This window comes from Chinchilla lanigera, unplaced genomic scaffold (assembly GCF_000276665.1).
Source record: "Chinchilla lanigera isolate Chin_1 unplaced genomic scaffold, ChiLan1.0 scaffold00092, whole genome shotgun sequence".
Taxonomy (NCBI): domain Eukaryota; kingdom Metazoa; phylum Chordata; class Mammalia; order Rodentia; family Chinchillidae; genus Chinchilla; species Chinchilla lanigera.
This window is the reverse complement of record NW_004955493.1, coordinates 3,274,444-3,300,557: the sequence shown is the minus strand read 5'-3', so window position 1 is coordinate 3,300,557 and position 26,114 is coordinate 3,274,444. Positions and strand designations below refer to the sequence as shown.

General features: G+C 50.2%; 1 protein-coding gene across 4 annotated transcripts in view; it reads right to left on the bottom strand.

Moving 5' to 3' along the window:
• The window catches only part of Slc5a11 (solute carrier family 5 (sodium/inositol cotransporter), member 11), a 58,049-nt gene that overhangs the window by 17,137 nt on the left and 14,798 nt on the right, over positions 1 to 26,114 (bottom strand). For 3 of the 4 annotated variants that reach the window (XM_005405115.2, XM_005405114.2, XM_005405116.2), the window contains exons 4-9: positions 23,481 to 23,585; positions 21,323 to 21,382; positions 12,345 to 12,449; positions 11,148 to 11,253; positions 8,805 to 8,885; positions 3,053 to 3,258 (exon numbers count right to left, since the gene is read on the bottom strand). In XM_005405115.2, the coding sequence (XP_005405172.1) occupies positions 3,053 to 3,258; positions 8,805 to 8,885; positions 11,148 to 11,253; positions 12,345 to 12,449; positions 21,323 to 21,382; positions 23,481 to 23,585 (663 nt within the window). Of the gene's footprint in view, positions 1 to 3,052; positions 3,259 to 8,804; positions 8,886 to 11,147; positions 11,254 to 12,344; positions 12,450 to 19,747; positions 20,027 to 21,322; positions 21,383 to 23,480; positions 23,586 to 26,114 lie in introns of those variants that run through there. The other variant, XM_005405117.2, reaches the window with a different exon arrangement.

The window sequence follows — 26,114 nt, the reverse complement described above, 5'->3', positions numbered from 1 at the left end:
CCTTTGCGTATCCGTACCACAGTTCCTTTGTCCACTCATCTGCCGGTGGACCCTTGGTGATTGTGGCTACCGCTTCAACAGCTGCAAAATAGCGCTGCAATGTGGCTGCACGTAAGTGCAGACGTCTCTGTCTTGCTGACTTAAATGCCCTTAGACATATATCCAGTGGTGGGATTGTTGCTTCACTGAGGCACCAAAAGGAGACAGGGAAGAATCTTGTAGCTTCGTGAAACAAAGCCCCCTCTCCTACAGACCTGAAGCTGTGGTTTAGAAGAACTCTGGCTTCTGTCTCCATGAATGTGTCTTCAGTATGACTTTAAGAGGTAGCTGAACAATGTCCAGACTAAGTTGCACAGCTGGAAAGCCCACAAGCCCCGCGGGGGTGGGTGTCGCCCTCCACAACAGCCCCCAGCCCAGCAAAGGAACGCAGCTCGCAAGGAGTGCGAGCAGGGTGAGCCGAGGGTGAAAGGCTCGGATCAGTGGCTGGCGAATCATACAGCACCTGCGCGTGGTTACGAGACGTCACTCTTATCAGTCACCGTTGGCCTTGTGCACCTCTGCCTGGCACGACTGAAACATGTTCTTGAACCACGGTTTGCTTTTCTTGGGTTCTACGGGAGCCCGATGGAGGGCGGCCAGTGCCGTGCTGTTTCCTGGGCAGCACCGTGAACCGGCCCGTCCTTTGGACTCTGTGGAATCTGGCTCAGCAGAAACCCCCTATGGGCGACCAAAGTCAAAGGGTCAGAGGGGGTTGGCTTCTGCCCCTTTGGCCTCGACTGGCACTTGGAAGAGCAAATCCTCTGGGACTACATCCTTAGGCTCTTGTGCACATGGAGTGGCTTGGAGGTGGTCTCGGGCTGCGTGCTGGAGGAAGGCTTTGCCTCAAGTCATTATGGACCTCTACAAGCTGGGAGCTGTGTCGGGAACAGTAACATAAGCCCCAGCAAGGAAGTAAGTGCTTGTAATGGTTTGTGTATTAAATGTTTTTGCAGCAAAAAGCTATGACCAAATTGCTCCTGCATCCCTATTTTGTAACTGTTAGCAGCCCCATTTGACAGATGAGGAAACTGAGGCTCAGAGATATTAAACAGTGTCCCAAAGTTACAATGCTTGAGCTCAGTTCCAGGCCTGTTAAATTTAAAACCCACAGAGATAGCCTGGATCTGTGGTGCCTCTCATGGTCTCTCCGACCTGAGATTTGCTAAGTGTGAGAAGTAAGTCTGTCCTACAGCGGCGGTTCATGTGTGCCACACCAGTTACCGTCTTACGTCCCCTGCTGGTCAGTCAGAGGAGCCCTGGTCCAGGGGTGTGGACCTGGGTTTTCTTATCTGTGATGTCTCCTGCATCCGCTCAGCTGTCCAACCCCGTGATCACTGTTTTAATGAAACTCCCATCAGCCCTGACCTTGCAGTGCAGCTCTCCCGATGCTACTCAGATCTCTGGCTGTGTCAGTGTATCAGGCACGCCCACGCAGAACTGCTCCCTGCACGCAAGCAAACATTGATCCCGCCCCACGCCCGCCCGCAGCCTGAGCACTGCGCTGCTCTGGACCGTTCTTTTTCCTTTTCACACACTACTGTACGCCTTAAGGTCTTCTCTCTGCCTGCTCCTCATGCCACAAACTTTCTTCCTCCCACAATCACAGGGAGCACGCATTGTCCTCTATCCAACGAAGGCAGTAGTAGAATGCCCACAAAAACTAAAAATAGAACTACCATACGACTCAACCATCTACCGCTGGGTGTGGCTGCAGGGGACATGAGCTGTGTGTTGAAAACACACTTCCACTGCCATGTGTGCTGCAGTGCTGTTCCGAGCAACCAAGATATGGAACCCGTCTGTGTCCATCGGATGTGGGTGCACAGTGAGTGGGATACTGCTCAGCAACAGGGAGGGCAGAATCTTGTCACTTGCAGCAAGAACGGAGAGAGCAGGAAAGCAATGTTAAGTGAACCGGCACAGAAAGAAAAGTACCACGTGGTATCCCTCATACGTGGAATCTAAGGGCCTGAGCCCACAGCAGGAGAGTTAAGGCACTGGTTACCAGAAGCTTGCATGGGTAAGGGGGGCAGGGAGGGCAGGTGGAGACTGGTTAATGGGGCAAGGCCACAGATGATAGATGAAACAAATTCCATTAAACAGAAGGGTGCGGAGCTGGGCGTGGTGGCGCACACCTGTAATCCCAGCACTCGGGAGGCTGAGGCAGGAGGATCGTTGTGAGTTCAAGGCCAGCCTGGGCTACATAGCGAGACCCTGTCTCAAAAAAACTGGGTGCTAGTACACCGATGAGTAATTATACATAACAAAATTGTATCATATAAATAGCAATCACTAGAAGAAAGGACTTTGAATGTTCTCATAACAAAGAAACAAGTGTCTAAGATGATAGGTGATCATTGCAGTGTACAAATGTGCTGACACATCACTCCACAGATGTGCAATTATCCTCAGCGTACGCTTACACTGTTTAAAACCTAACAAGTCCCCCAAATGTCTCTGCCCCCAGGTCTCGATCACCCCTCTCCTCCTCATCCGATTCTAAGTTGGGCCCCCACACTCAGTGCCGGTCACTTCCCTCGACCTCTGAAACACTGGCACCGTTCAGCATCTCGCGGGATAAGCTTAACTATGGTCTGTCAGCCCGGGCGGGCGCAGCGCAGCGCTGTGCAGGCGGAGCGTTTTGTCGGCCTTGTCTTGTCTGCTCCACGTTTGAGCGCCCAGCGCTGCTCCTGGCGGGCAGAAGACGCCTGCTGAGGGCTTGTTGAGCAAATGATGCCTCCGGGGTGAGTCTCGGCCACCCTGTGAACTGATCATCTCCCTTCTGCATCATCCCTTCCCAGATATCAAACGCGAGGTAATGTACTACGTCTCCCCTCACAAAGGTCAGCAGCTCTGATTCGCCATTTGCATCAGCAGGAGCAAGAAGCACAGCAGCATAGAGAAAAAGTCGGGGAGGTGAGGAAAACACAGAACGAGAAGAGGAGGGGAAGAAACTGTCCGCCACCGCGGGCAAAAGGCTTCGGGAAGTGCTGGCTCGGCGGCTGCCCCGTACCTGATCCGTGCACCAGTACCACAGAGATGGGATGGACATTCCAAACAGAATGCCCGGCCACGGGAGGTCGGACGTCACGGGATCGCGGAAGATGTGGAAGGCGTCCTCCCGGGGCAGCCCGCAGCTGCCGCTCTCGCTCCGGTTGCTCGCCAGGGCCGAGAAGTACTTCTCCTTCAGGCCTTCCATCCCCCCAACCGCAGCAAAACCTGGAAGGCACAGAAAGCCTAGGTTTTCCAGGAATCCCGGTGGGTCCGTGGCAAAGGCACGGATAGAGGCACCTTGAGGGTTGTTAACCGCTCTTTTTATGTCCTTGGAAGTTACCACGGACTTTGTTATAGGACAGTGTTTCTAAATGCATAGCACAAACCCAGAGGGATTAGCTGGGCATGATGGCACACGCCTTGTAATCCCAGCACTCTGGGAGGCTGAGGCAGGAGGATTGCAAATTCAAGCCCAAATAGATTGAAGGCAATCATCAAATTATAAAAGTGTGACAATAACTTGCTTCATTGAATTAGTAAAATGTAGCAGCAGTAGGTCTAATTAATGATTTAGTTAAGTAGCTTTGAGGACAAAAATATTTGAAATATATCAACAACAAGTTTAATGTAATATAAAAATACTTGGGATAACTTGGTATTGGAGTCATAAGTATTACTCCTACTGCTGTGGGGTGTAACCTACATTTACAATGGGAAGATTGTTATTTTTAATTATAGATTTATGAACATAGAAGTATATTTTTCACAGTGCCGTGAATGTGGTCCATGGACCCCAGGGTCAGAAACCTTGCCCATAAAAGCATTCTTTTGCCTCTGAACCCCGCACTGGTCTCAGTCCATGGGGTCAGAGTGGGCCACGAGATACGTGGACCTGAGCTGATGCCTGCCGCCTGAGATTCCCTTTCCGTCCTGTGAGGGGAGAACACCACACCGGCCCGCGGCACAAGGATTGAAGGAGACAAAGCACACAAACTACAAGCACAGCTTCTGGCAGAAAAAGAGCCCTACTGTAAAAATTATTCTTTGGTAATAGCGGGGTTGGAGTTATGCGTTTGTCAATAACCGGACCCACCTACACGTTAAAAAACAGTGAATTCTTTCATATACAGGACATGGAAATGGTGACTATGAATTTTTCCTCTGGTTAATACTTTTGGCCTTATGTTATATTTTGCCTGTACCACTTGAAAATTAAAAAGCCAGGGTATCCCACATTCTGTTGAGAAAATAATATATATAGCTAAGCAAAAGCATTAGTAGAACAGTCATATGTCCACCTCACAGATTGGTGATGACACAGAAGCCTTGCACTGAAGGGGAATTTTAAGTCACTGTCTTGTATTTGTCATAACTAATGATTTGCATTCTATCTTACCCTCCTTTGGTTGTGATTCTTTGTATTCCTTTATGAGAGATTTACATTCCATGTCTAAAGGATAAGATTGGTAGGAAGATCTATTTGCTGGGCCTTTATGTTCTTTGTGGTATTTCATATTTTCTTTGAGAAACTTAGCAAATGTACTGAGGCAGGAAATTGGAGCATGGCAAACTGGCTGGGCAAATGGGTGTGACCTGTCAATCATGGCGATCCAGGAGCCTTGAACCCAAGCCCTGCATCTGGAACCAATTGGGAAGTGCTAGCACTCAAGCATGTTTCTGATAGGCTGGGCCAGACCTAAGGTCAGCCTGAGGAATAGGAGATAGAAAAGATGGCTGCCACCGTGCCTTGTTGTTACACGGTGATCTACTCTTGCCCTGAAGAGTGTAATCTTTTCTTATCTTTAGTTGTCCTGCACTGGCTTTTTTCCTTTTCCTACCTCTGATAAACGTGAAACCTTGCTGTCTTTTGTGCTTGTTTTGTCCAGTTCTTTGTTTGGGACAAGAAGAACCCGGAAAGAATCTCCGGGAGTCCCCAGAACCCAAGAAAACTCCATAACTCTACCTCGCTCACAGTTAAATCTTTGTAAGTGAAATATGGGGCTTTAGATCCAGACAACTTTTATTAAATTGTTATACTTTTTAGGTAATATTTGCCTTAACGATCCTCTCAACAAGTTTTGGATCCATAACTATTTTAACTGGATCTTCATTTACTATCATTTTTAAAAAATCACATCCGCTGTCAATTTTGCTTCTATCTTGTCTTCCCTAGTCTTTGCATAGTCCAGAAAGCTTCTGTGCTCTATCTCAGAAATAACTGGCTTAGATGTCTGTTTTGGGGGCTACAATTTTCTCCATAAAATTCTGTAGTTCTTGCTCCATTATCTTTGGTATTTTATTTACAGAAGAAAGGAGTGAGCCAGTTTGTTTTCTGATCTTTTTTAGTTCACCACTTTTTCTGAATTCTTTAGTATCTTTCATTATCACTGTCATCCAAATTTTTTCATAATGCTTCTTTAGTCTTGAATCTTTTGAAACAAACCACTGATGTCTAAATGCGGGCTGTCACTGAGGGTAGGACAGAAGACATAGGACAGGAAGTAAGCTAGTTCTATCGCATGATCAGAGTTACCCGAGGTTAGCTGTATCTTCACTCAGTATCTTGCTCTAAGCTTATTTGTTTGGTTAGCTTTTTCTTCCAGGCCTATCATACTTAAAAGCCCTTAAAATACTATGAATTCCTAAATTAACCTAGCAAATAAAGGGGCAGAAGCCTGACTTTAAGATGAAGAAAAACAGATGCGCAAGGGTTTCAAAAGTTTTTAGGCAAAATATCTTAGATTGCCAACCCTTTTTCCTTCTCCAGTCCTTGGGACTGAACTCAAGGCCTTTCACACTGGGCTACATCACACTGGCTCTTTTTAAATCTTTTTGCTAAATCACTAAGCTGCCTAAGCTGGGCTCGAATCTGCAATTCTCCTGCCTCAGCCTCCCAGACTTCTGGGATTATAGATTCATACAACCATGCCCAGCGAAGTCACCCATCTTAAAGGATACCTCAGACCACAGTGCCCCCTTTATTGTCCAGACTGTTTTTGCTGAGTATGTACTGTGACTCTGCCCAATAAATCTGCTTATGTCACTTACACATCTGGAAATGTTTTTCTGTGACAGGAGTCCAGGAACCTACACTTTGGGGGAGAGGATGGGGAACTTGAAGGTCCCCATCTCCTTTGGGAAACGTCCTCAGACCTCAATCCGCGACAGCATCACAGTCTAAGACCCTGGGCAGGGACAGACGCAAGAGCAGTTCACAGCCCTTGCTGGTGGTTCTTAGGTCCCCACTGGGGCAGATGGGAGAAGGCAGCTGCCACATGGGACAGACACGAAGCACCAGTCAGATCTGCTCCCTTAGGGCACAGAAGACTTCAGATTTCGGGCAGAGGCCGCAAACTCTGTTGCCCCAAGGTATAGTTCCAGGCCCGCTATGGCTGCAGTGGGGCTCAAGCCCTGGCCATCGAGTCTTTGAGGGTTGCTTGCTACCTAAACAGAGGCCTCCAAAAATAATAAAAAGTAATAGAGACCTCCACTTCCACTACAACACGGGAGTGAACGCAGTCGGAAATGATTAAAATAAAGGTTGATATCTATTTAAATGGAATCAAGATTTTTCTTGCAAAAGTTAATAAGCAATTTTGTTGCTGTTCTTGCGAAATGAATGTATTACCATCTGATTATTTCTTTGAGTTTTCTTTTAAAAGATAAAAGTAATATGCACAAAATTCAAATTGTGTAAAAAGGACAATATTGAAGTAAAAATCGTGCCCTGTGCACTCCGGCTCTTTTCCAAGCCTCTGCTCACAAATGTGACGGGGATCACCTTCTACTAAGTTAGAGGCTGGGGGAGTCAGGATCTTGCTATGTTGCCCAGGCTAGTCTCAAACTCCTGGCCTTGAGAGATCCTTCTGCCTCAGCTTCCCAAGAAGCTGGGATGACAGGTGCGTGCCACCAGGCCTGTCTTGCATCCTAGCTTTATGAGCCATGGGGTCTTGGGTGAGTTGTTTGGTGGTAGTTAGTGCCTTAATCTTCTCATCTAAAAAGGCAGTAATCATAATACCAATACTTATGAACTTTATAAAACTCAGATGGGATATCATCTCTGGATCTCATGTGTTTCAATAGCAATTCTATTTTTATAGAGGTAATTTCAGACACAGAATTGTAAAAATAGTAGAGTTCTTATACACACTACATTCAGTTTTATCATCTTCTATAACCATAGTACAGTTATCAAAGCTAAGAGCTTAAGTTGGACACGGTGGTGCACACCTGCATTCCCAACATTCTGAGAGCTGAGGCGGGAGGATGCAAGCTCAAGCCCAAGTTGAGCAACTTGGTCACTTAGTTAAGACCCCCATTTCAAATGTAGAATTAAAAAAAGGGGTGGGGATATGTAGTCCAGTGTGAAGGCTCTGGATCCAATCCCCAGTTACCCCCACACACACACACGGACACACACGCACCCGTAAGAAGTTAACATTTGCCGTGGTCTGACTATGTGTGTTCCCCGCAGGCATATACTGAAATCCAAGCCAAGATGATGAGGCCTTTGGGATGTAGCTAGGCCCCGAGGGTAGAACCTTCCTGAAAAGGGTTAGGAGGCGCTAGCTGGGCCTTTCCCATGTGAGCCACAGGCAGAGTCCACTGAACACTGAAGCTGCTGGCCCTTTGATCTTGGACTTCCTAGCCTCCAGGGCTCTGGGCGGGGCCTGTTGTTTATAAGCCCCGCCCCCATCTGTGATATTTTCTTACAGAAGCCCGAAGGGACGATGACAGAATTGGTACACTGTTAACTACCGTGTACTGTGCTACAGGCTCTCCAGGTTTCACCACTAATGTTTTTTCTCTTCTGCGGTCCAGTCCAGGAGACCACATTGCATTTGTCATTTGTGTCCTTCTACTCTGTGCTGGTTCCTCAGTCTGTCTCCCTTCTGTCTGTCCATCTTTGTTGCTGAGACAGAATTTCACTCTGCAGTTCAGGCTGGCCTTGAACTCACTTTGTGGCTCAGGCTGGCCTTGAACTTGCAGCGATCCTCCTGCCTCAGCCTCCCGAGTGCTGGGATTACAGGGGTGTGCCACCACACCCAGCTCCTCTTTGTTTCTTTTCACCTGATCATCCTGGAGGAACACTGGTTAGATGTGTTGTGAAATGCCCTTCAATTTGGGTCTGTCTGATGTTTGCTCCTGGGTAAGTTGAGGTTACGTGTTCTGGGCAAGAATGGCAGAGAGGTGCTTTATGTCCCGCTTGGCACATCTATCAGGGGCTCGTGGCACCCTGTCTTGTTGATGGACTCACCTTGGCCACCTAGTGACGAGGGTGTGTGCCGGGCTTCTCCCCCGCTGAGTGGCTATTTTCCCCCTTTGTCACCAATAAACATCTGGGCTGCAATGCCCCTGATATTCTGAAAGTACCTTATTTCTTCATAACCTTTCACTCACTCTCTTGAGCACCAGGCACTGGACGTTACCCGCAACAATTATCATCCTGTCGTTCAAGTGGGGTGACATTCCATTTCTCTCACCCAGGCTGTTGGTTAATTGGAATTCTTCTGTAAGCGTTTTCCCTTTCATATCCTTTTACTTGTGCAATCATGTATCATATCAGTGCCAGAAGAGACGTTTCTACCTGTAGGCTGGTAAATGTCCATGGAAACATGGATCTCTTCTAGCTAGAATAACCATGCCGCGAGCAAGGAAGCTGTCCAGAAATCCCCAGGTGGGCAGCCTTTTTGGCACTGGGGTTTGCCTACTCCAGTGATGGGCACAGAGGTCCCACTGTCACCCGCTCAAAATGCCCGGCGCCCACTTACTGTAGCCCATCAAGGTGAACGCTCCTATGAGCATGATCCCCGTCTGCAGAGCGTCGGTGTAGATCACAGCGGCCAGGCCACCTGCGGGGAGGAGCGCGGCTGTGAGGATGGGGAAGGTTATTCCGGGGCACAGAGAGAACCAGGGAGACCAAGACCCGACACATTCCTCCGGCTTGGTTGGTTGCAAAGGTGACCGCAGTAACTCCCGCAATACGGCTTTGCGGCACCTCTCACGTTGGGCTGAAGCCGATTTCTCTACCTCTAAAACAGGGGCTTGGCCCTGTGACTTGCTTCAGTCCATGGAATAGGAGGAAGTGACGTGCAGCTCCGGGCCTCGCCCTCCTCCAGCCCTGTGCCTTAGCGCTCTCTCTCATGTTGCCCTGAGAGCTTCTTGCCTTTGGAAGCCAGGTCCAACCTAGAGGAGGATGCTGCCCCACGGAGAGAGCGCCTAGCTCGCAGCCCAAGGTAGCCACAAGCTACATGAGTAATGCCGTCTCTTTCTAGCCACCAGCCCAGATGCCATCTGGCTACCCTCAACAAAGCCACGTGAGACCAGTCGCCAGCCGCTCGAGAACCCGTGAAGCTGAAGGGAAAAGTGAACCGTTAGGTTTAAATCCTTCAATGTGTGCGTGGTTTGTTATACAATTTCTCACTGAAACAGGAAGTGGTGTTTGGGCCACAGTCCTCAAGCTCCGAATAGCATTATCTTTTTTTTTATTTTTTATTGAAGGGAATTTTTTATTTGAAAGAGAAAAGCAATAAACATGATATAAAATTTTAGAACAAGATAGTAAGAGTAAGCATTATCTTTTGATTTGGAAAAAGGATGTGAGTACTAAGTTTTTGAAAACCTCTTAGACTTTAACAGGGTCATGGTCTGCCTAAGAGGATTCAGGTGGGTTTGCCACCTGGAAAAGTCCTTGCAGTGGCGATGATGGCAGCAGATCCATCGGCATTTGGACAAAGCAGCCTTTCCGGTCTCTTGTCCGTACCTCCCGCTTTCCTCCTCCCGCAAGGGGAGGGACGTTCATCTGAGATGAACATGTTTATGAGACGGGACATCACTGTGCAATTAGGAAAAGCATACACGTGGGCACAGTGTCCTGGGTCTACCCTTCCTCAGCAGGAAGAGACCCTCACACAACGGAGGGTGATCTGGCGTGGATCCCGGCACAAGTTCTGCTGCCCTCTCGTGACTCGGCCTGAAGGTACCAAGAGCCTAACAGCTGGGTTCTCACACACACATAAAATCACCCTACTGCTGTTTAGTGAGCATTTATCATTCGCCAGGCGTTGTGATGGGCGTTACATTTAACCAGTCACCAAATATCTGGGGAGTGTCCAACGGGTTCTACGTGATAGGGATGCAGAGACCTCGTGGAGCCTACCGTCTAACGGGGGAGAGGGGCCCCCCCCAACGCATGCAGAGATAAGTTGGCTGTGGCATCTCGCCCTCCCTCCCTCTCTGCCCCAGGTGCTTGTGGTCTGTTCTGAAAACTCGGCCAAGGTCCCCCACGTTAGGAGCCTTTGCATGTGTGAGATTTTGCTTTTCTGTTTAGAGGATCCAGTAGTGTTCTGTGGGAGCAAACCCAGGCTTGTTTTATGTCCTCGGAGCTTGGGTTGTTCTCCTCTAACCACCAGGGCAGCGGTGTGGCACAAGGCCAGGGCATGCTGTCGTCACTCCGGTTTGGAAGAATGGCGCCCCAGAAGCTGAAGAGAGCGCGTGCACGGCCGTGTGCTCACTCAGCGGTGGGCCACAACCACCAGCCCTGGCTGCTCCTCGGAGGAGCAGACGGGCCTCATCCCACGCTTCCCCTCCTCTGCCCGCACCCAAGTGAGCAGCACTGCATCAAGATGTCACCTCAGCGAGGCCTTCGTGACCTCCCCCCCCATATCCTCGCCCCGCTGGATTCGCACTCACAGCACGAATCGGGTTGGAATGGTGCTCCCAGACGCAGTCATCGACCTCTTTAGCCCATTTCCTCAGACGCACTAAGTGTAAATCCCTCCGTGGTGGGGATTTTCATTCTGTCTTGTTTACTTCTGTGCCCCATTCCCTAACGTCAGGCACATAGTAGGTGACACACATTCACACGTGTGTGTGCATGTGCGTTTGTGTACGACTCACTGTACCAAGAAGAGGCAGGGGAGGGGGGAGGCTGGGGCAGGGGAGGAGGTAAATGTTAGAGGACGGTGACTTGTCAAGGCCCTGCTGCATGCTCAGAAATCTTTCCAACTGTGGTAATGCACTGAGGTTCAATGAATGATCTGCAAAGCGCTGAGAAGGTGGGGTCGGCCCCAGCACCCCCAGCTCTCCAGCGCCCCCCGCCCCGGCAGCCGTACCTGCCACAGTGTACAGAGCTGTGACGGCCAGCAGCCCCACGACCGCCAGGTACAGGTCCAGGTGCAAAGCCTGCTGGATGAAGATGGCGCCTGCGTACATGTCCACCTGCAGAAACGGGCAGTTCACAGATGCGTGAGTATTTGCAGCGAGTTTTCGCCAGCATCGGGCTCCAGCCGAGGTTCTGGCAGACACAGATGAGCCGTCCGTTACACTGCTTTTTTGGTTCATCTCATCCCAGGTCAGCGGTCTCGAACTGGCCCCCGCCCCAGGCAAACGCAAGGACTTCCCTCGGGGGCCTCCAGCTTCGGGCCTTGGTCTTCTGCCCTCCGTGCTCCACCGCACGCTCCGGGACCCCATCCCTGTCACACTGTCCTCTCCCCCTAGGATGCCTGAATTGCCCCCTGCGGTCCCGAGACCACGGCTGCAGACAGAGCTGGAGTTGCAAGCCAGCCATGCCCCTGCGATCTGCCTGCTTCCCAGCCTCGTCTCCTTACTCACTTTGAATCCCTGCCCTCCAGGCGCTCTCAGAAACTCCATGTTCCCAAGATGCCGCGTTCGCCCAGGCATCCGAGCTTTGGCTTGTGCCGCCTCATCCTCCTGGAAGGACTGGGGACTCCTCGGAGGTGGAGCGTGCCCTGAAAGGCTTTCCTTCCACCTGTAGCTGCCCCCGTCGCCCCCCGACCGCAAGTGAGTGCCCCGCACACGACTGTCCTTTGAGCTTCAGGCTGGAGCTGAGTCCCTTACTGTCTTGGAAGGAATGGGATTCCTCCTGTCCCTCCCCACTCACCCTCCTCGCTTTGCACAAACGCCTCCCACTCCCAGCCTGCAGCCTGGGCCAGGCCCACTGAGCGGTGTGCGCCTCTGTTCTCAGCCGCGGTCCAGGAGGTCTGGCCGGCCAAACGTCAGGGTGAGGCGAGCCCCGGGGCCATCAGAACGTCCAGCCGGGAGCTGAGCCCCGCTGACCGCAGGAGGAAGATCACGGTCCCAGCAGCGGGGCAGTCACGCCCACCATGCTCAGCTGCCCAGAGGAGGCCCTCCGCTCCGCCTGGCCTTTCTCACACCTCCCTCTGTCCCTGCCCACCCTCTCCCCGTCTGCCCCGCCTTCCTCGGACAGCCCAACCTGCCCAAGAGGAGGAGAAGGCAGACGGGCACCGGGCGATCCGCTGTGACGCGGCCAGGCCACGCCCCTGCCTTACCGAGATCTTGGTGAAGATGTAGATGAATAGGTACAGCACGGCCAGCGTGATGGAAATCCTGCTGCCTCCGAAGCGGCGCCTCAGGTATTCGGGCATCGTGGTGACCTGGGGGGCGGGCGGGGTGCAGAGCGGCTTGCAGCACCCAGCTGACCTTGGCCGTGCGTCGCCTGGTCGCCAGCTCACCCACACCCTTCCTCCTCCCGCTTCCCAAACTCAGAAGCAGGAAAGGCCTTGCTGGGATTCTCAGGGGAGACTTGAGAAGAAGGGGAAAAGTGGGGAGCAGGAAGTGTGTGCCCAACTCACACTATGAACATCAGGTGTGTGCACCCCGTCCCGATTTTGCTATGGCCTGTAGGATTTTTCATGTAATGTTCATCTTTAAGCCAACTCACTTTTTAAATTTAAATAAATTTACCTAAAAAAGAAACTTTAAACCACGACCATCAGTGGGAAACCGGTCTTCTATTTAAGGGAATCCTCAAACATAAATATAGGAGTGTTCATGTTTCCTGGGATAATTTTAAGATTCACACACAGACACCCACATCAAGCCTCTAGAAGATCCATAGACATATGTTCTAAACTCTAACACTCTTGGTATATTATGCAATTTTAAAGTCACTAATTCAAAAATAAGTATACTTTAACATATCACGAGCAACAATAGCCCATAAACACATATACTCATTGCTTTGTTAGATGTGTAACACGTTTTGCTTGACATTTGGCAAAATGTAAAATAAAACCACCTATAAGGTGGTAACACTAGGGCTGGGGATATAGCTGAGCGGCACAAGCACCTGCCTGGCGAGTGCAAGGTCCTGAGTTCAATTCCCTGTACAAGAAAAAAAAAAGTAACACTTAAAAATTACAGGAATGATAGAATGTTCACTTATTTCCTATTCTCTTCTGGAAACTTACTGTTGCCCATCAAAACTCTGGGTCCAGAACCAAATTATTTAAAGAGAAAAGGCGAAGAGAGGAGAAGAGACGGGGGAGGGTAGGGAGAGAGATTGAAGCTGTTCGAGTGTTAAGGGCAATACGAGCTCCAACATGAGGCTTTGCCCTCGGGTCCTCCTGATAAGATCGTTATACCATGTACCTCATTCTGCACCCCGTGAACACGGACAATTATTATGTGTCAATGAAACATTAAAATGAAGCATAGTTTTAAAAATCTAAACTGAAAGGCAATGGGAAAGAGCGTATCCTTCCTGTGGGATCCAGTGTAACTGGCCGCATGACCCACACCCAGCATCCTCTCAGGAGTTTCTATTTGTTCCGTGTTCTAAACTTCGGGGAGACTGTCCGCACTCTACCCCTGCAGCCTGCTCCCCAGGCGAGGCAGGGGATTCTAGGAGCAGAATGTGCAGGGACACAGAGGCTGCGGTCGGGGAAGACGGAGTCCTGGAAGCTCCCTGCGCTGTGGGCGGGACTCTGAGGGTGGAGGCGTGTTACCATCCGGGGCACCCAGGGCCCGGGCCATGCGGCTGAAAACTCGCACTTGAGTTGCGTTTTGCCTGCCTTTTGCAGTGTCTTGTCTCGCTTTCTTTGCCCACTGCCGACTCTGGGACTTCAAGCCAGCAGCAAACCCCCCTCAGGTCCCAGATCTGGGGTGAGCGCAGAGTGGTGGTGATACTCGCAGGGTACAAATTGCAACTTGAGTTTTCCCAAACCTAACCCAGGAGGGAGGCCAACTTTGAGCCTGTAACAGAAAATGTCCGCCCCTTTCCGTTTCTTAGTTGCCCAGGTAACAGTTCCGGTTCCGGTTCCGGTTGCTCCTGTCTCTTAGAAACGGCTGGGCACTGTGATGCACACTGTATAAACCAATCCCTAGCTGACAAGTCATTCTATCTCTGTACCTGCTGCTTGCTTCTCCCATATAAGCGCTAGACCCTCAGAGACTGGGGCCTGATATTGCGGGAATGATCCCAATCAGGGCCCGTTGGCATAAATAAATCTACGTCCAAATCCTAGGTGTCCTTTCGGTGTTTCTGCTTGCCGTTGCAAGGTGATGAATGGCACACCATCTGTTTGTTTGAAGGTCTGATGATAAAGCAGAAGCAGGCAGGGGAGACAGAGAGGGCCTGAGAGCCAGACCTGCTTCAACAATTATAAATTGTTGATAGTGGAGTCTGGATGTTCAAAACTATAAAGGTAAAAACAGAAACACTAAATCTTACTGGAAGAGAAAGTAGGTAGAAATCTTGAAGACACGGAGGTAGACAGAGGGTTCATGAACAAAACCCAGACTGCACAGGAAATACTTCAAAGGGTCAACAACTGGGGAAAACTTTTGCACATTGAAAGGAATCACCAGCAGAGTGGGAAAAAATTTTAGCCAACAGTCCCTCAGAGAAAGGACTTCTTTCTAGGACATACAAAGAATTGAAAAAAATTAGGCCCCCCAAATTCAAAGACCCAATTCAAAAATGAGCATTTCAGATGAATACACACTTGATGAAGAAATACAAATGGCAAGTAAATATATGAAAAAATGTTCACTATTATTGGTCATTCAAGAGATGCAAATTAAAACAACATTGAGATTCATCTCACCCCAGAAAGAATAGCCATCATCAAAGAATCAACCAATAACAAATGCTGGAGGGGCTGTGGGGAGAAAGGAACCCTTCTCCACTGTTGGTGGGAGTGTAGACTGGTGCAACAACTCTGGAAATCAGCATGGAGATTCCCCAAAAAGCCCAGGATTAGAAGGTCCCATTTGACCCAGCTATTTCGCTTCTGGGTATCTTCCCAGAGGAATTAAAGACATCATACCATAGCGATATATGTGCACCCACGTTTATAGCAGCACAATTTGTCATAGCTAACTCTTGGAAACCACCCAAATTCCTATCAACAGAGGAATGGATGAAAAAGATGTATTTTTATACAATGGGAGTATTACTCAGCTATAAAGAAGGATAAACTTTGAGACTTTATAAGTAAATAAGCTGTAACTTGAGACCATACTCATAAGCAAAATAAACCAGACTCTCATGTGTAAACGTTGTATTGTCTCCTTGGTGTGAGAAACTGAAAGAGTAAATAAGGTCTAAGCTGTACAATAGATATTCTGACAGGGGAAGAAATTGTTCAAAAGGAAAAAAGAACTAGGGTGGGGAAAGGGAAAAAAAGTTGAGTCAGTTATACTTATCACTGTCTTAGTTCATTGAAAAGGCAGGTTTGTGCTAACATCATTGGAGAAATTTTAATGTCCATATCTTATACTCTGAGTAACTACTTTAAAGCTAACAATATGCAATGTATTAACTATTGTTATTCTCCTATTTTGTTATGCAATTTTGTTTTACCTTTTTTCCAGAAAATAAAAATAGAAAGGTATTCAGTATAACATCAAGCTTTAACATATTTGAAATGTTTTACATAAAATATAATATTGGGCAAAAACTGAACTCTAAATATAAATGGACACTTTTTTTGAACAGAAAAAACATGGATGGTCCTGCCTGGATCTTTCTGATTTGCTTCAAGGTGGGCAGAATAGGCCATTTCTGGAAGCACTTTGTTACTGAACTCTGACTCTGTCAGGGGATAACGCACGGTGAGCTCAGTCACACCTTGGACAGAGGCAGGGGGAGGGGGTCCTTCTCATGATGGTGGGAGGACCACTCAGAGAGCCAGCTGAGAGCTCCAGTGCATTCAGACAAACGTACTAGGACACTCCCGACCCCGGTTCCCCAAGTCATCATCAGCAACTGGCAACTGCCAGCCGGGCTGTGCTAGAGACAGAGACACTCCTCTCATTGGCTGACAGCCTCCTTGCAGGAAGCTTCTCTGGGGAGACTGTCAAGCAAGCTGGCAGACAGGGCTGTTATAAAGTAACTGAAAAAAAAGCAGTTTACTAAGCTGGGTGTGGTAGTGCAGGCTTGCAACCCCCAGCGCTCCAGGAGGCTGAGGCATGAGGATCCCAAGTTCCAACTCAGTCTGGGCAATTCTGCAACTTAACAAGGCCCTGACTCAAAAGGGGGGTGGGAATGTAGCTTAGTGAGAAGGTCTAAAGTTCGGGCCCTAGTACCAGAAAAAGAGAGACAAAGGCAATTTACCAACAGACAAGGGACAGAGAGAAGTTAGGGGCTTGGGAAACTACGCAGGAATCCTTCCTGCCTTGAATGTGTCCCTGATCCTCGGGTTGAAGATGCTTAAGAAATGACGATGGTTCGGAGACCCTGAACTCAGTGGTCCCTGGGCTGCATTTTCCAAAGCTCTCCCGGCCTCCCTGGTGAGGGAGGGCTGTCTGCTGTCCGCTAACACAGGGACACCCTCCGGCTGGGGCTCGTGGAAGGCCAAGGAGAGATAAATGCAGCCGCCGTGGGAGGGCGCCACTCCAGCCTGGGGTCCTCGCTCCTTCATGCGTCTTCTCCTCGTGGTGGTGAGGCCAGCGAGAGGCCTTCAGCACGCGTCCTCTCCCCGGGTCACATCCAGACGCCACCCAGATGCTTGTGTCAGAGCCCTCTCCTCCCCTGACGTTCAGCCATCCCGGTGCGGCGACCTGCGCCCCGCCTAGGGCTTCCCCTCCTGGTGGGGAAGGGTCTTCGTGGACTTTCCTCCTGGTGGGGAAGGGTCTTCGTGGACTTTCCTCCTGCTCTGGAGCCAGCTCCGGCAATGATGTGGAGAAACCCCCACATGGACGCCACGCCACGCCACACCATGCCACGCCACACCATGCCACGCCAGTGTCTGTCTTCACTTTCCTCAGTAATTTGGCTTCTCCACCCCCCAACCCATGTCTCTGGCCCAAACCCAAGCCCGGTCACCTCCAAGTCACCTTGACGCCGAATTCCCACTGGCTCTGCCCGCTCACTCCTGACCAAGGGCCTCTGCTTCGGGATTTGACGAGGCTCGCGGCCCCCAGTTGGTGCCTCTGTGGGCTGATGGATCGTGCGTCACTTCCCTTCCTCTGGGTTCAGGGAAGAGCCGGGGATTGATGCATTCCAACAGATATTTACGGAGCGTCTGCTGTGTGCCAGGCACTATTTTAGACAGTAAGAAAATGGACAGTCCCTGCCCTCCTGGGAGAGACACACGCCTAGTGCAGTGGTTCTCAACCAGGGAGGGCTTTTCAGCTTCCAACGGGGCATTTGGCAGTGCCTGGAGATACTTTAGCAGCAGCCCCCAAACTGACAGCCAAATATCCTGCAGTGCACAGAACACCCCCAAAGAACTGTCTGGCACTGAACGTCACTAGCGCAGAGGGTAAGAACCCCTGGTCTGGTGAGTCAAACCTACACAGTGTAGCGTGATGCACAGAGATGCATTATTGTAATAACCATGCAAGTAGCTGGGTGTGGTGGCGCACGCCTGTAATCCCAGCACTACGGGAGGCTGAGGCAGGAGGGATCCATGTGAGTTCAAGACCAGCCTAGGCTACAAAGTGAGCTCAAGGCCAGCCTGAACTGTGTAGCAGAGACCCTATCTCAAAAAGACAAAAGAGAAAAAAAAAAAAAAACCAAAGGCAGAATGACAACAGCGGCAGATACAACCGAGGAGCCAGCCTCATCCTGAGGTCAGACAGGATTTCTGGAGGAGTGGTTGTTGGACCTAACATCTGGATGAACAGGAGTTAGCCAGATCGAAGACGGGAAGTGGGAAGCTTCCCAGCAAGAGGGAAGCAGGGCCCAGTGGGCACGGGGAATTGCTTGGTAGAACAAGGCCGAGAGTATGCCTGGCACACTTCTCAGGACATGTTTCCTCATTGCCCAATTGTGTGAAGTGATAGAAGAATGTGTAGACTTCATTTTCTGTGTTTCCATTTTTGGCACCAGGACCTGAACTCAGGACCTCGCTGTGCCGCTGAGCTCTACCTAATCAACACTGTCTGCCACTATCTTGGTGGGCAGTCTCTGCAGGATACTACCCTCCGCATATGGCGGGGAAAAATAAACTCTAGGTGCATAGAGACGGAGATAAATGGACGAGACCCACTCACCTCATGGTTTCACAACCGCCTCAAGGGCGCAGCCCCTCACCTGAGACCCCCCACCGGGCCGAGCGTGGCCAGACTCCACCGCCCACACTGCCACCAACCGGCGGCCGCGCCTTCCGCACTCGGACCTCTGAGGGACCTTCCAGAGCCAGTCGGCAAGGAGTGATTTCCCCAAAGAAGAAATGCAGATGGCCGGAGAGCGTATGAAGAAAACGGTCAGCTCAAGGCACAGTGACCTCCTACTACGCTCGCTGGACGAGCCAGAGTTTTAAAGTCGGGGAGGCCAAAGTGTCAGCAACGACGGGGTGGGGGAGTGCTGGAGCAGAGAGAATTTTCAGCTCGCAAGTGGGAAGATTATGGAGGGAAGTGCTCTGGGAGTCTCACGCTAAGCCCAACATGCCCCGGTTCAGGGGCCTGGAGACGCCCTCCACCCACACACGTCCACGTGCATCAGGACACACAAAGGCGTGGCCCTGGGGACGGGGACGCAGCATGAGAGTGTGGCCCTGGGGACCAAGACACAGCACAGAAGCGTGGCCCTGCGCCTCAGTGCTCGGGCACCAGCCAGCGGGTAAATATTTTGGGATGGGCTCATTCTACAGAGGGCTGCACAGCAGCTGCAGAAGAACCTGGGGTTCTACCGATGGTATAACTTTTTGAAAAGTGAAATCAAAATTTATTATCCAGGCGTGCATAAGAAGACCCCTAGGAAAAACACAGATGCGAGTCCTTACTAGGAAGGAGAAAGGCGGGTGTGGTGCTCTCCTGACCTCGTGGTGGGGAAGTTACATTTGTTTGTATTTTTTTGGTACTGGGAACCGAAGTCACGGCCTCACGCTTGCCAGGCAGGTGCTGCGCCTCTGAGCTCTATCCCCAGCCCGAGCTACCTTTTATGTCTTGTTTGGGTGTCTACCTCGCAGGAGTTTGCTAAGCTGCACGCTTGGGTTTACTGCTTTTTTTTCTGTGTGTATTTTATTTCCCAATAAAAGTTAAACTGGCAGCTTTTCCTCTCTTCTCGGCCGCCAGCCTTTGCTCGGTCTCTCCTTTGAGTGCATGCAGGGTGTTGCCCAAAGTGTGCCTAGGGCCAGAGGATTTATTTATTCACTTATTTTTCCAGCCCTGGGGATCGAACCTACGGCCTGGCGCCAGCTAGACAAGCAGCCTCCCAGCTAGGCTTCCCTCCAAGCCGTCTTCTCTCCGTGTGATAACAGGGGCGGCCGGAGGCCAGCGCGTCTCCGCCCACGTCATCCCTTTTCTGGCGCCCCGGACCGCATCGGCGGACGGTGACAACTGCGCCCTTCTTCCATTCAGTCAGAGGAGCCGTTCAGGTCCCCGTGGCTCTTCTGACCCACACACACCCTTCTCGCTCTCCGCGGGTGATGCCGTCTTCTGCATTTGCCCGGGGGTGGAAGTCTTGAGCCCAGAGCACCCGGCGATCCCCGCTCGCACTCACCCGAGTCTGCACAGCCGACCTCCGCCCCTTGGTAGATGAGGAGGAGCAACTGCTGGCGCTTTGGCCCGGACAGCTCCACTCCCGATCTGCATTGTGACTGTCCAGATACTTTGTTCAGGAGCTTGTCACAGCTGCACATGAGCAGACCCAGGCCCCTGTTCACCAAAAGCCCCTCTGCTCTCCCCAGGGCAGGCCGCTTGACCTGCATCACCATCCTTTACCCTAGACGGTACTTCTTCAGGTATGGAATAATTTTGAACATAATTTTTAATCCTCGCACATTTCTGTTCTGTGTATTTTTCTAAATTTCCATAATAAAAAGTTAAAATCAAGCTGAGTGTGGTGGCGGCATGCCTGTAATCCAAACAGTCTGGGAGGCTGAGGCAGGAAGATCGCAAGATTGAGCCCAGCCTGAGCAACTTAGCAAGACCCTGTCTCAAAAATAAAAATGTATGTAGCTTGGTGTGAAGGCCCCGGATTCGATCCCCAAGAGAAAAAAAAGAAGCTAAAGTCAGTTATTGCTTTATAAGTGGCATTATGTCATCTTACCATGTGTGACAGAGTACCTAACGAATGACCTGCAGACCGTCTGAGTGACGCCAGTGAGATCATGAATGATTTTCAAAGCTGCATTTCAAAAAGTCTGGGCCCAAGGTATGGCTTGGGGTAAAAATGTATGCTTAGCAGGCATGAGGCCCTGGGTGCCATCCTTCACACTGGGAAAAAAAAAAGTCTACAGCTGGTGCAATCACTGTGGAAATCAGTATGGAGATTCCTCAAAAACTAGGATTAGAGGTCCCATTCGACCCAGCTACTCCCCTCCTGGGTAAACATTGTATCGTCTCCCTAGTGTAAGAACCTGAAAGAGTAAAGAAGATCCAAAAGGTGCCGATAGATATTGTGAAAGGGAAAGAAACTGTTCAAAAGGAAAGAACTGGGATGGGGGAAAAGAATATATATATGTATATACACACACACACACACACACACACACACACACACACACACACAAAATAGCTAAGAGAACTACTACTAATTTCTATTCATTGAAAGGAACAGTTCGGGCTGGGGATTTAGCTCAGCGGCAAAAGCGCCTGCCTGGCAAGCGCAAGGTCGTGAGTTCGGTTCCCGGTACCGGAGAAAAACAAACAAAAAAAAAAAAAAACAACAACAACAACGAAAGGAACAGTTCATGCTTAATTGTTTGGTCAATCTTGCATGCCTGTATCTGGTAATCTGAGCAACTACTTCGAAGATAACAATATGCAATACAATAACCATTGTTAACTTCCTATCTTGTTTTAAAATTCTGTATCATTTTTAAAAATTCTCTTTAAAATAAAAAAAAAACTATAGCAACATAATTTTGCAACATTCAAAAGACTGCGTTTTACGCTTGTGTTTTAGACTTTTAGAAACGCTTTATGCCACATCTTTTCCAGATCCCGGGAGTTACCAGGCAGAGTCGCTCAGAGAGCCCCGCCCCCACCCCCGCCCCCGCCCATTGATGGCCTCTGCATGCCTGGCCCTCCCGGAGAGAGGGGGCCCACCCTCAGCACCCCAGCCCCCCCTCACCTGGCCTGCGATGTAGATGGGAAGGAAGATCCAGGACAACATCAGCACAGAAAATAAGCCCTGGCCAAGAAAGCACAGTCAGAACTCGGCTTCCAGTTCCTGAGAAGGAGCCGCCTTAAATTTCTCCTCTGCCTCCTGAGGTAGCCTGGCCTGAACTCCGCCTCTGATCCTAGACCCTTACTTGCTGAGTAGCTCCCCTTCATTGGCCTTCCTATTTGGATTTTTAAAACGGGGAGAAGAGAGCCATGTGCAGTGGGTCACGCCTGTAGTCCCAGCCTCTTGGGAGGCTGAGGCAGGAGAATCTCTGGAGCCTAGAAATTTGAAGCCCCTGGGCAGCATAGCAAGACCCTATCCTAAGAAAATAAAAACCAAATCAAAGACAAAATCAAAAAACAATGCAGAGGAGAGGGTTAAATAGAAAAGGAAAAAAAGCAATAGGTTTCCTGAATGCCATGCCACCCCATTTCATTCAGCTGCACTTTCACCTTTCCTACCAGCTGGTTAAAACAAAGTGGTGAGAGGCTGAGGCAGGAGGATCAAAGTTCAAGCCCAGCCCGGGCAACTTAGCAAGATCCTGTCTCAGAATAAAAAATAATAAAAGGCTGGAGATGTAGCTCAGTGTGAAGACCACAGGCTCAATCTCTGGTACTTCAAAAATGAAAAGCAAAGCAAAACCAAATACGGGGGCACGGGGGGACCAAAACACCCAAATCCAGAGGCCACGAAACCTAGGATCAAAGACTGCAGCCACAGAGAAGCCTGGGCAAGGCTGCCCCACGGGTTAGACTTGCTTCTTACTTGTGAAACGGGCAACCGTGCTTTGCTAGTTCTCCGCGGGGAGGCCATCAAGGCGGCATTTACTGTGTGCTCACGGAATGTCGGACGCCCTCTGCAGGCACGGGTGCGTCAGTGCCACAGCGGCTCGTGTGGCAGGTGCCTTTGGTCCCCGTTCTGTGTACGCGCGAATGAAGCGGCGTAAGGAGCACGCCCAAGCTCACACCACTGAGGCAGGACGCGAACGTGGGTGACCTGGGTCCAGTCTGTAACTGAATTCCACGAGGTGACAGTGCACGTAATGGACTCAATCTGTGCCTCGTAGAGGGTGAGCCCTTGAACAGCGGCAGTCAGCCGGGCGTAGTGGCGCACGCCTGTCATCCCAGCACTCGGGAGGCTGAGGCAGGAGGATCACTGCATAGTTCGAGGCCAGCCTGGGCCACAAAGTGAGCTCAAGGCCAGCCTGAACTGTATAGTGAGACCCTGTCTCAAAAAGGCAAAGAAAAAGGCAGTCACTGTGAAGATGAAAGCCAATCCTAGTAAGCGCAAAGCCTCTTCCCAGGAAAAGCCATCCGGGGTGAATCCTGCTCTGTACAAACCTGTGTACTTTCTTTTGGGTAACTCTTGGGGCATAAAAAAAGTCAAATACCACTGTGCTGTATAATTTTTTTTTTTTACAGTACCAGAGATTGAAGCCAAAGGCTTCACTTTAAGCTACATCCTCAGCTCTCTTTCTACTTTTTATTGAAACAAGTTTTCACTAAGTCACCAAACTGTCAGGATGGCCTTGAATTTGGGATCCTCCTGCCTCAGCCTTATAGGCGATGTGCTGCATCCCCAGCTCTAAGCCGTGCAATTTTCATGATGGCTAGCTAATGTCTACAATATACAGAAATATCCTGTGGTCCTGTGATGGTTTCTTTTTCCTGTACCCACAAATCGGGGAAGGACAAGTTTGTCTGCAGCAAACAGGAGTGGGGGGGGTGGGAGGGAGACCTGAGACTTAACAGGTCCAGTTGAATTCAGTGGGCCAAGGGCACCCTTGAAGTCTCCTGTTTGTTTTTCCATCAAGTGCTGTTCTAGTTGGGTGTGGTGGCACATGCCAGTGATCCCAGCTACTTAGAGGCTGAGGCAGGAGGACTGCAAGCTTGAGCCCAGCCTGGGCAACTTAGTGACTTAGCGGGATCCTGACTCAAATTAAGAAATGGAGAAAGATCTGGGGTGTAGTTCTGTGGCAGAGTTCTCACCTACAGCAGACAAGGTCTTGGCAAAAAAAAAAAAAAAGTGTTGTTCTACTTCGGAAGTGCAGGGCCCTCACCCTTTCCCTCCACAACCCCCCTGTCAGGTGGAGGTGAGAAGTCCCTGCCCAGGGTCCAATACTTACATTAAACTCATAAGCAGTCACGGAGATGCCCACAGACGCGCCCGACCCCGCCAAGCCAATGAAATGTCCGCTTCCAATGTTGCTGGCAAACAAAGAGGCCCCCACCTGTGGGGGGAGGAGGCGTCAAAGCACAGGACGGGGGCAGAAAGAGAAACGGAGAAGGCAGGGCCCTACAGACCTCGTGTAGCGTCCTTGTTCAAGTTAGAAAAAGCCTGTCTCCCGCTACTGTCCTACTTCCACCAATGGACAAGGCCTGAAATCTGAATTGCACCTCGTAGGGGGTTCAGCACACAGCTTGAACAGCTGTCTGCAGTGTCCCTGGAAGGCAGAGCGACAGGTGCTGTGGCTTATGTCTACACAGCTCCCCAGACCCATGTGGTCTCAGGTGCGGAGTTCTGAGGGTGACTGGGTTATGGTGTGATGCTGGGATGAGGGGTGCCCAGCCTGGGTGTAGGTGGCACCACCCAAGAGGCAGGTATCTTGGATGGAATATAAATGCGCGGAAGCCGGGCGTCGTGCCACAGCCTGTAATCCCAGCACGTGGGAGGCTGAGGCAGGAGGATCACTGAGTTGAAGGCCAGCCTGGGCTACATAGTGAAACCTGTCTTTAAAAAAAAGCACAGAAAGAAGCTGCTGTGCTACTTTGTTGCCTTCTGCCTGCCATGGACTGTTCCTCTGAGATGCCCTCTGCCATGCCGCCCTGCCTTGGAGCCAGCCAGCTATGGACTGAAACAGCTATAAATGGCGAGCCAAAGGAAACCTTTCTTCCTGTAGCTTTGGGTGTTGGGTATTTTGTCCCAGCGATGACAGAAGCAAAGCAGACAACAGGTATTGCAGAAAATACTCCAGGAGGAGCAGCAGGAAGCCTGTGCTGCTCGCCAGCCCCGAGTCTAACTTAGCAAGGGAGACAGCCCTCCGGGGAGGGTGCCGAGTGGCCGGGCTCACGCGATCACTCCGCCCCGGCTCAGCTTGCTGGATTGGATGAGCCTGGGACCGTGTCCGACCTGGGCCAGTTGTATTGCCTCTCCAGGGAATGCGGGGTGGGAGGAATCTGCCGGTGCCTTGGACTTGGGACAGGGACGTCAGGGAGGGGTGTGTAGGACAGAGGGGAGAGCCGTGCTGAGCCGTGCACTTTTCACCAGTGCCGTCTGCTGAGAGGAGGAAGGTGACACGCAGATCATATGTGGAGGGGACAGGAGAGAGAGATGGGAAGCGGAGGAAGGAGAAAGAGGAGTAAAGAGAGGAAGGGGAGGGGGAGGGAGGAAGGAAGAGAGCTGTGAGGTGCTGTGCCGCCCCCTGGCCTCCCAGCCTCCGACTGAGCTACGTGTCTACCCTCCACCCTCGCTCTCTGAATTACTGTAGGTGTGTAGTTAACTTTTGGAGTCTGGAAACACGAATCCTCCAAGTCTGCTCTTTTTCTGGATTGTTCTAGCTGTTCTGGGACAGAGTCCTACATGGGTTTTAGGGTCAGCTTATCCATTTTTGCAAAAGAAACAAAGCTGAGATTTTGATTCACAGATCAGTGTGAGGAGCATTGCCATCTTCCTATGTTATTCACCGGTGGTGACAAATACATGATTAGCGGCTTATGGGGTCATCTAATTGTTTTGATTTTGACCTTGTTTTGTTTTTGAGACAAGGTCTTGCTGTGTAGCCCAGGCTGGCCTTGAACTCACAACGATCCTCTTGCCTCAGCCTCCTGAGTGCTGGGACTATAGACATGCACCATCACACCCACCTACGCAGTTGTCTTTTTAAAAGGACAAGCAAAATTACATTGCAGTCAAAAATAATTTCACTGTCTATTTTTTTCCCGTGTAGTTACCTTGACTAGCACTCTTTCTCTATGTAGATTTCAATTACGCTCTAGTGCTCACTCATTTCAGCCTGAGTATTTCTTTCAACGCAGATCTAGGTTTTTGTTCTCATTTTCAAGAGCATACTCTGATGTCTAGGCTTCTACTTTATTTTTGAAGGATCATTTTGCTTAGTACAAAATTATTGGTTATGACCTTGTTCTTGGAGTACTTCAGGCTGACTGCCCCATGGCTTCGCTTCTCAGATGAAAACCCAGGTGTGAGTCTCGCTGAAGATTTTTGGAAGTGATGAATTGCTTCTCTGTTGCTGCCCTCAAAACTTCTTTTCTTGTATTTCCAGTAATGTGGTTATGATGTGTCTAGGTGTGCATCTCCCCTACCTGGGGTCCACTGAGCTCCTTAGGTGTGCAGATCAATACTGTCAATCAAACTTAATTTTAGGCCGGGCATGGTGGTGCATGCCTGTAATCCCAGCACTCGGAAGGCTGAGGCAGGAGGATCATTGCGAGTTCGAGACCAGCCTGGGCTACGAAGTGAGCTCAAGGCCAGCCTGAACTGCATAGTGAGACCCTGTCTCAAAAAGACAAAAAAAAAAAAAACACCTTAGTTTTAGAGCTGTTTGTTCTGATATTCTTCGTACTCCCTTCTGAAATCGGCGTCATGCACATGTTATTGCACTTGACGATGTCCCACAAATCTCCGAGACTTTTTCTTCATTCTTTTTTTCTTTCTGTCCCTCAGACTTGATCATGTCAATGCACCTGTCTTCAAGTTCACCATACATTTATCAGCCGCTCCAGTTACTGGCGAGCCCCTC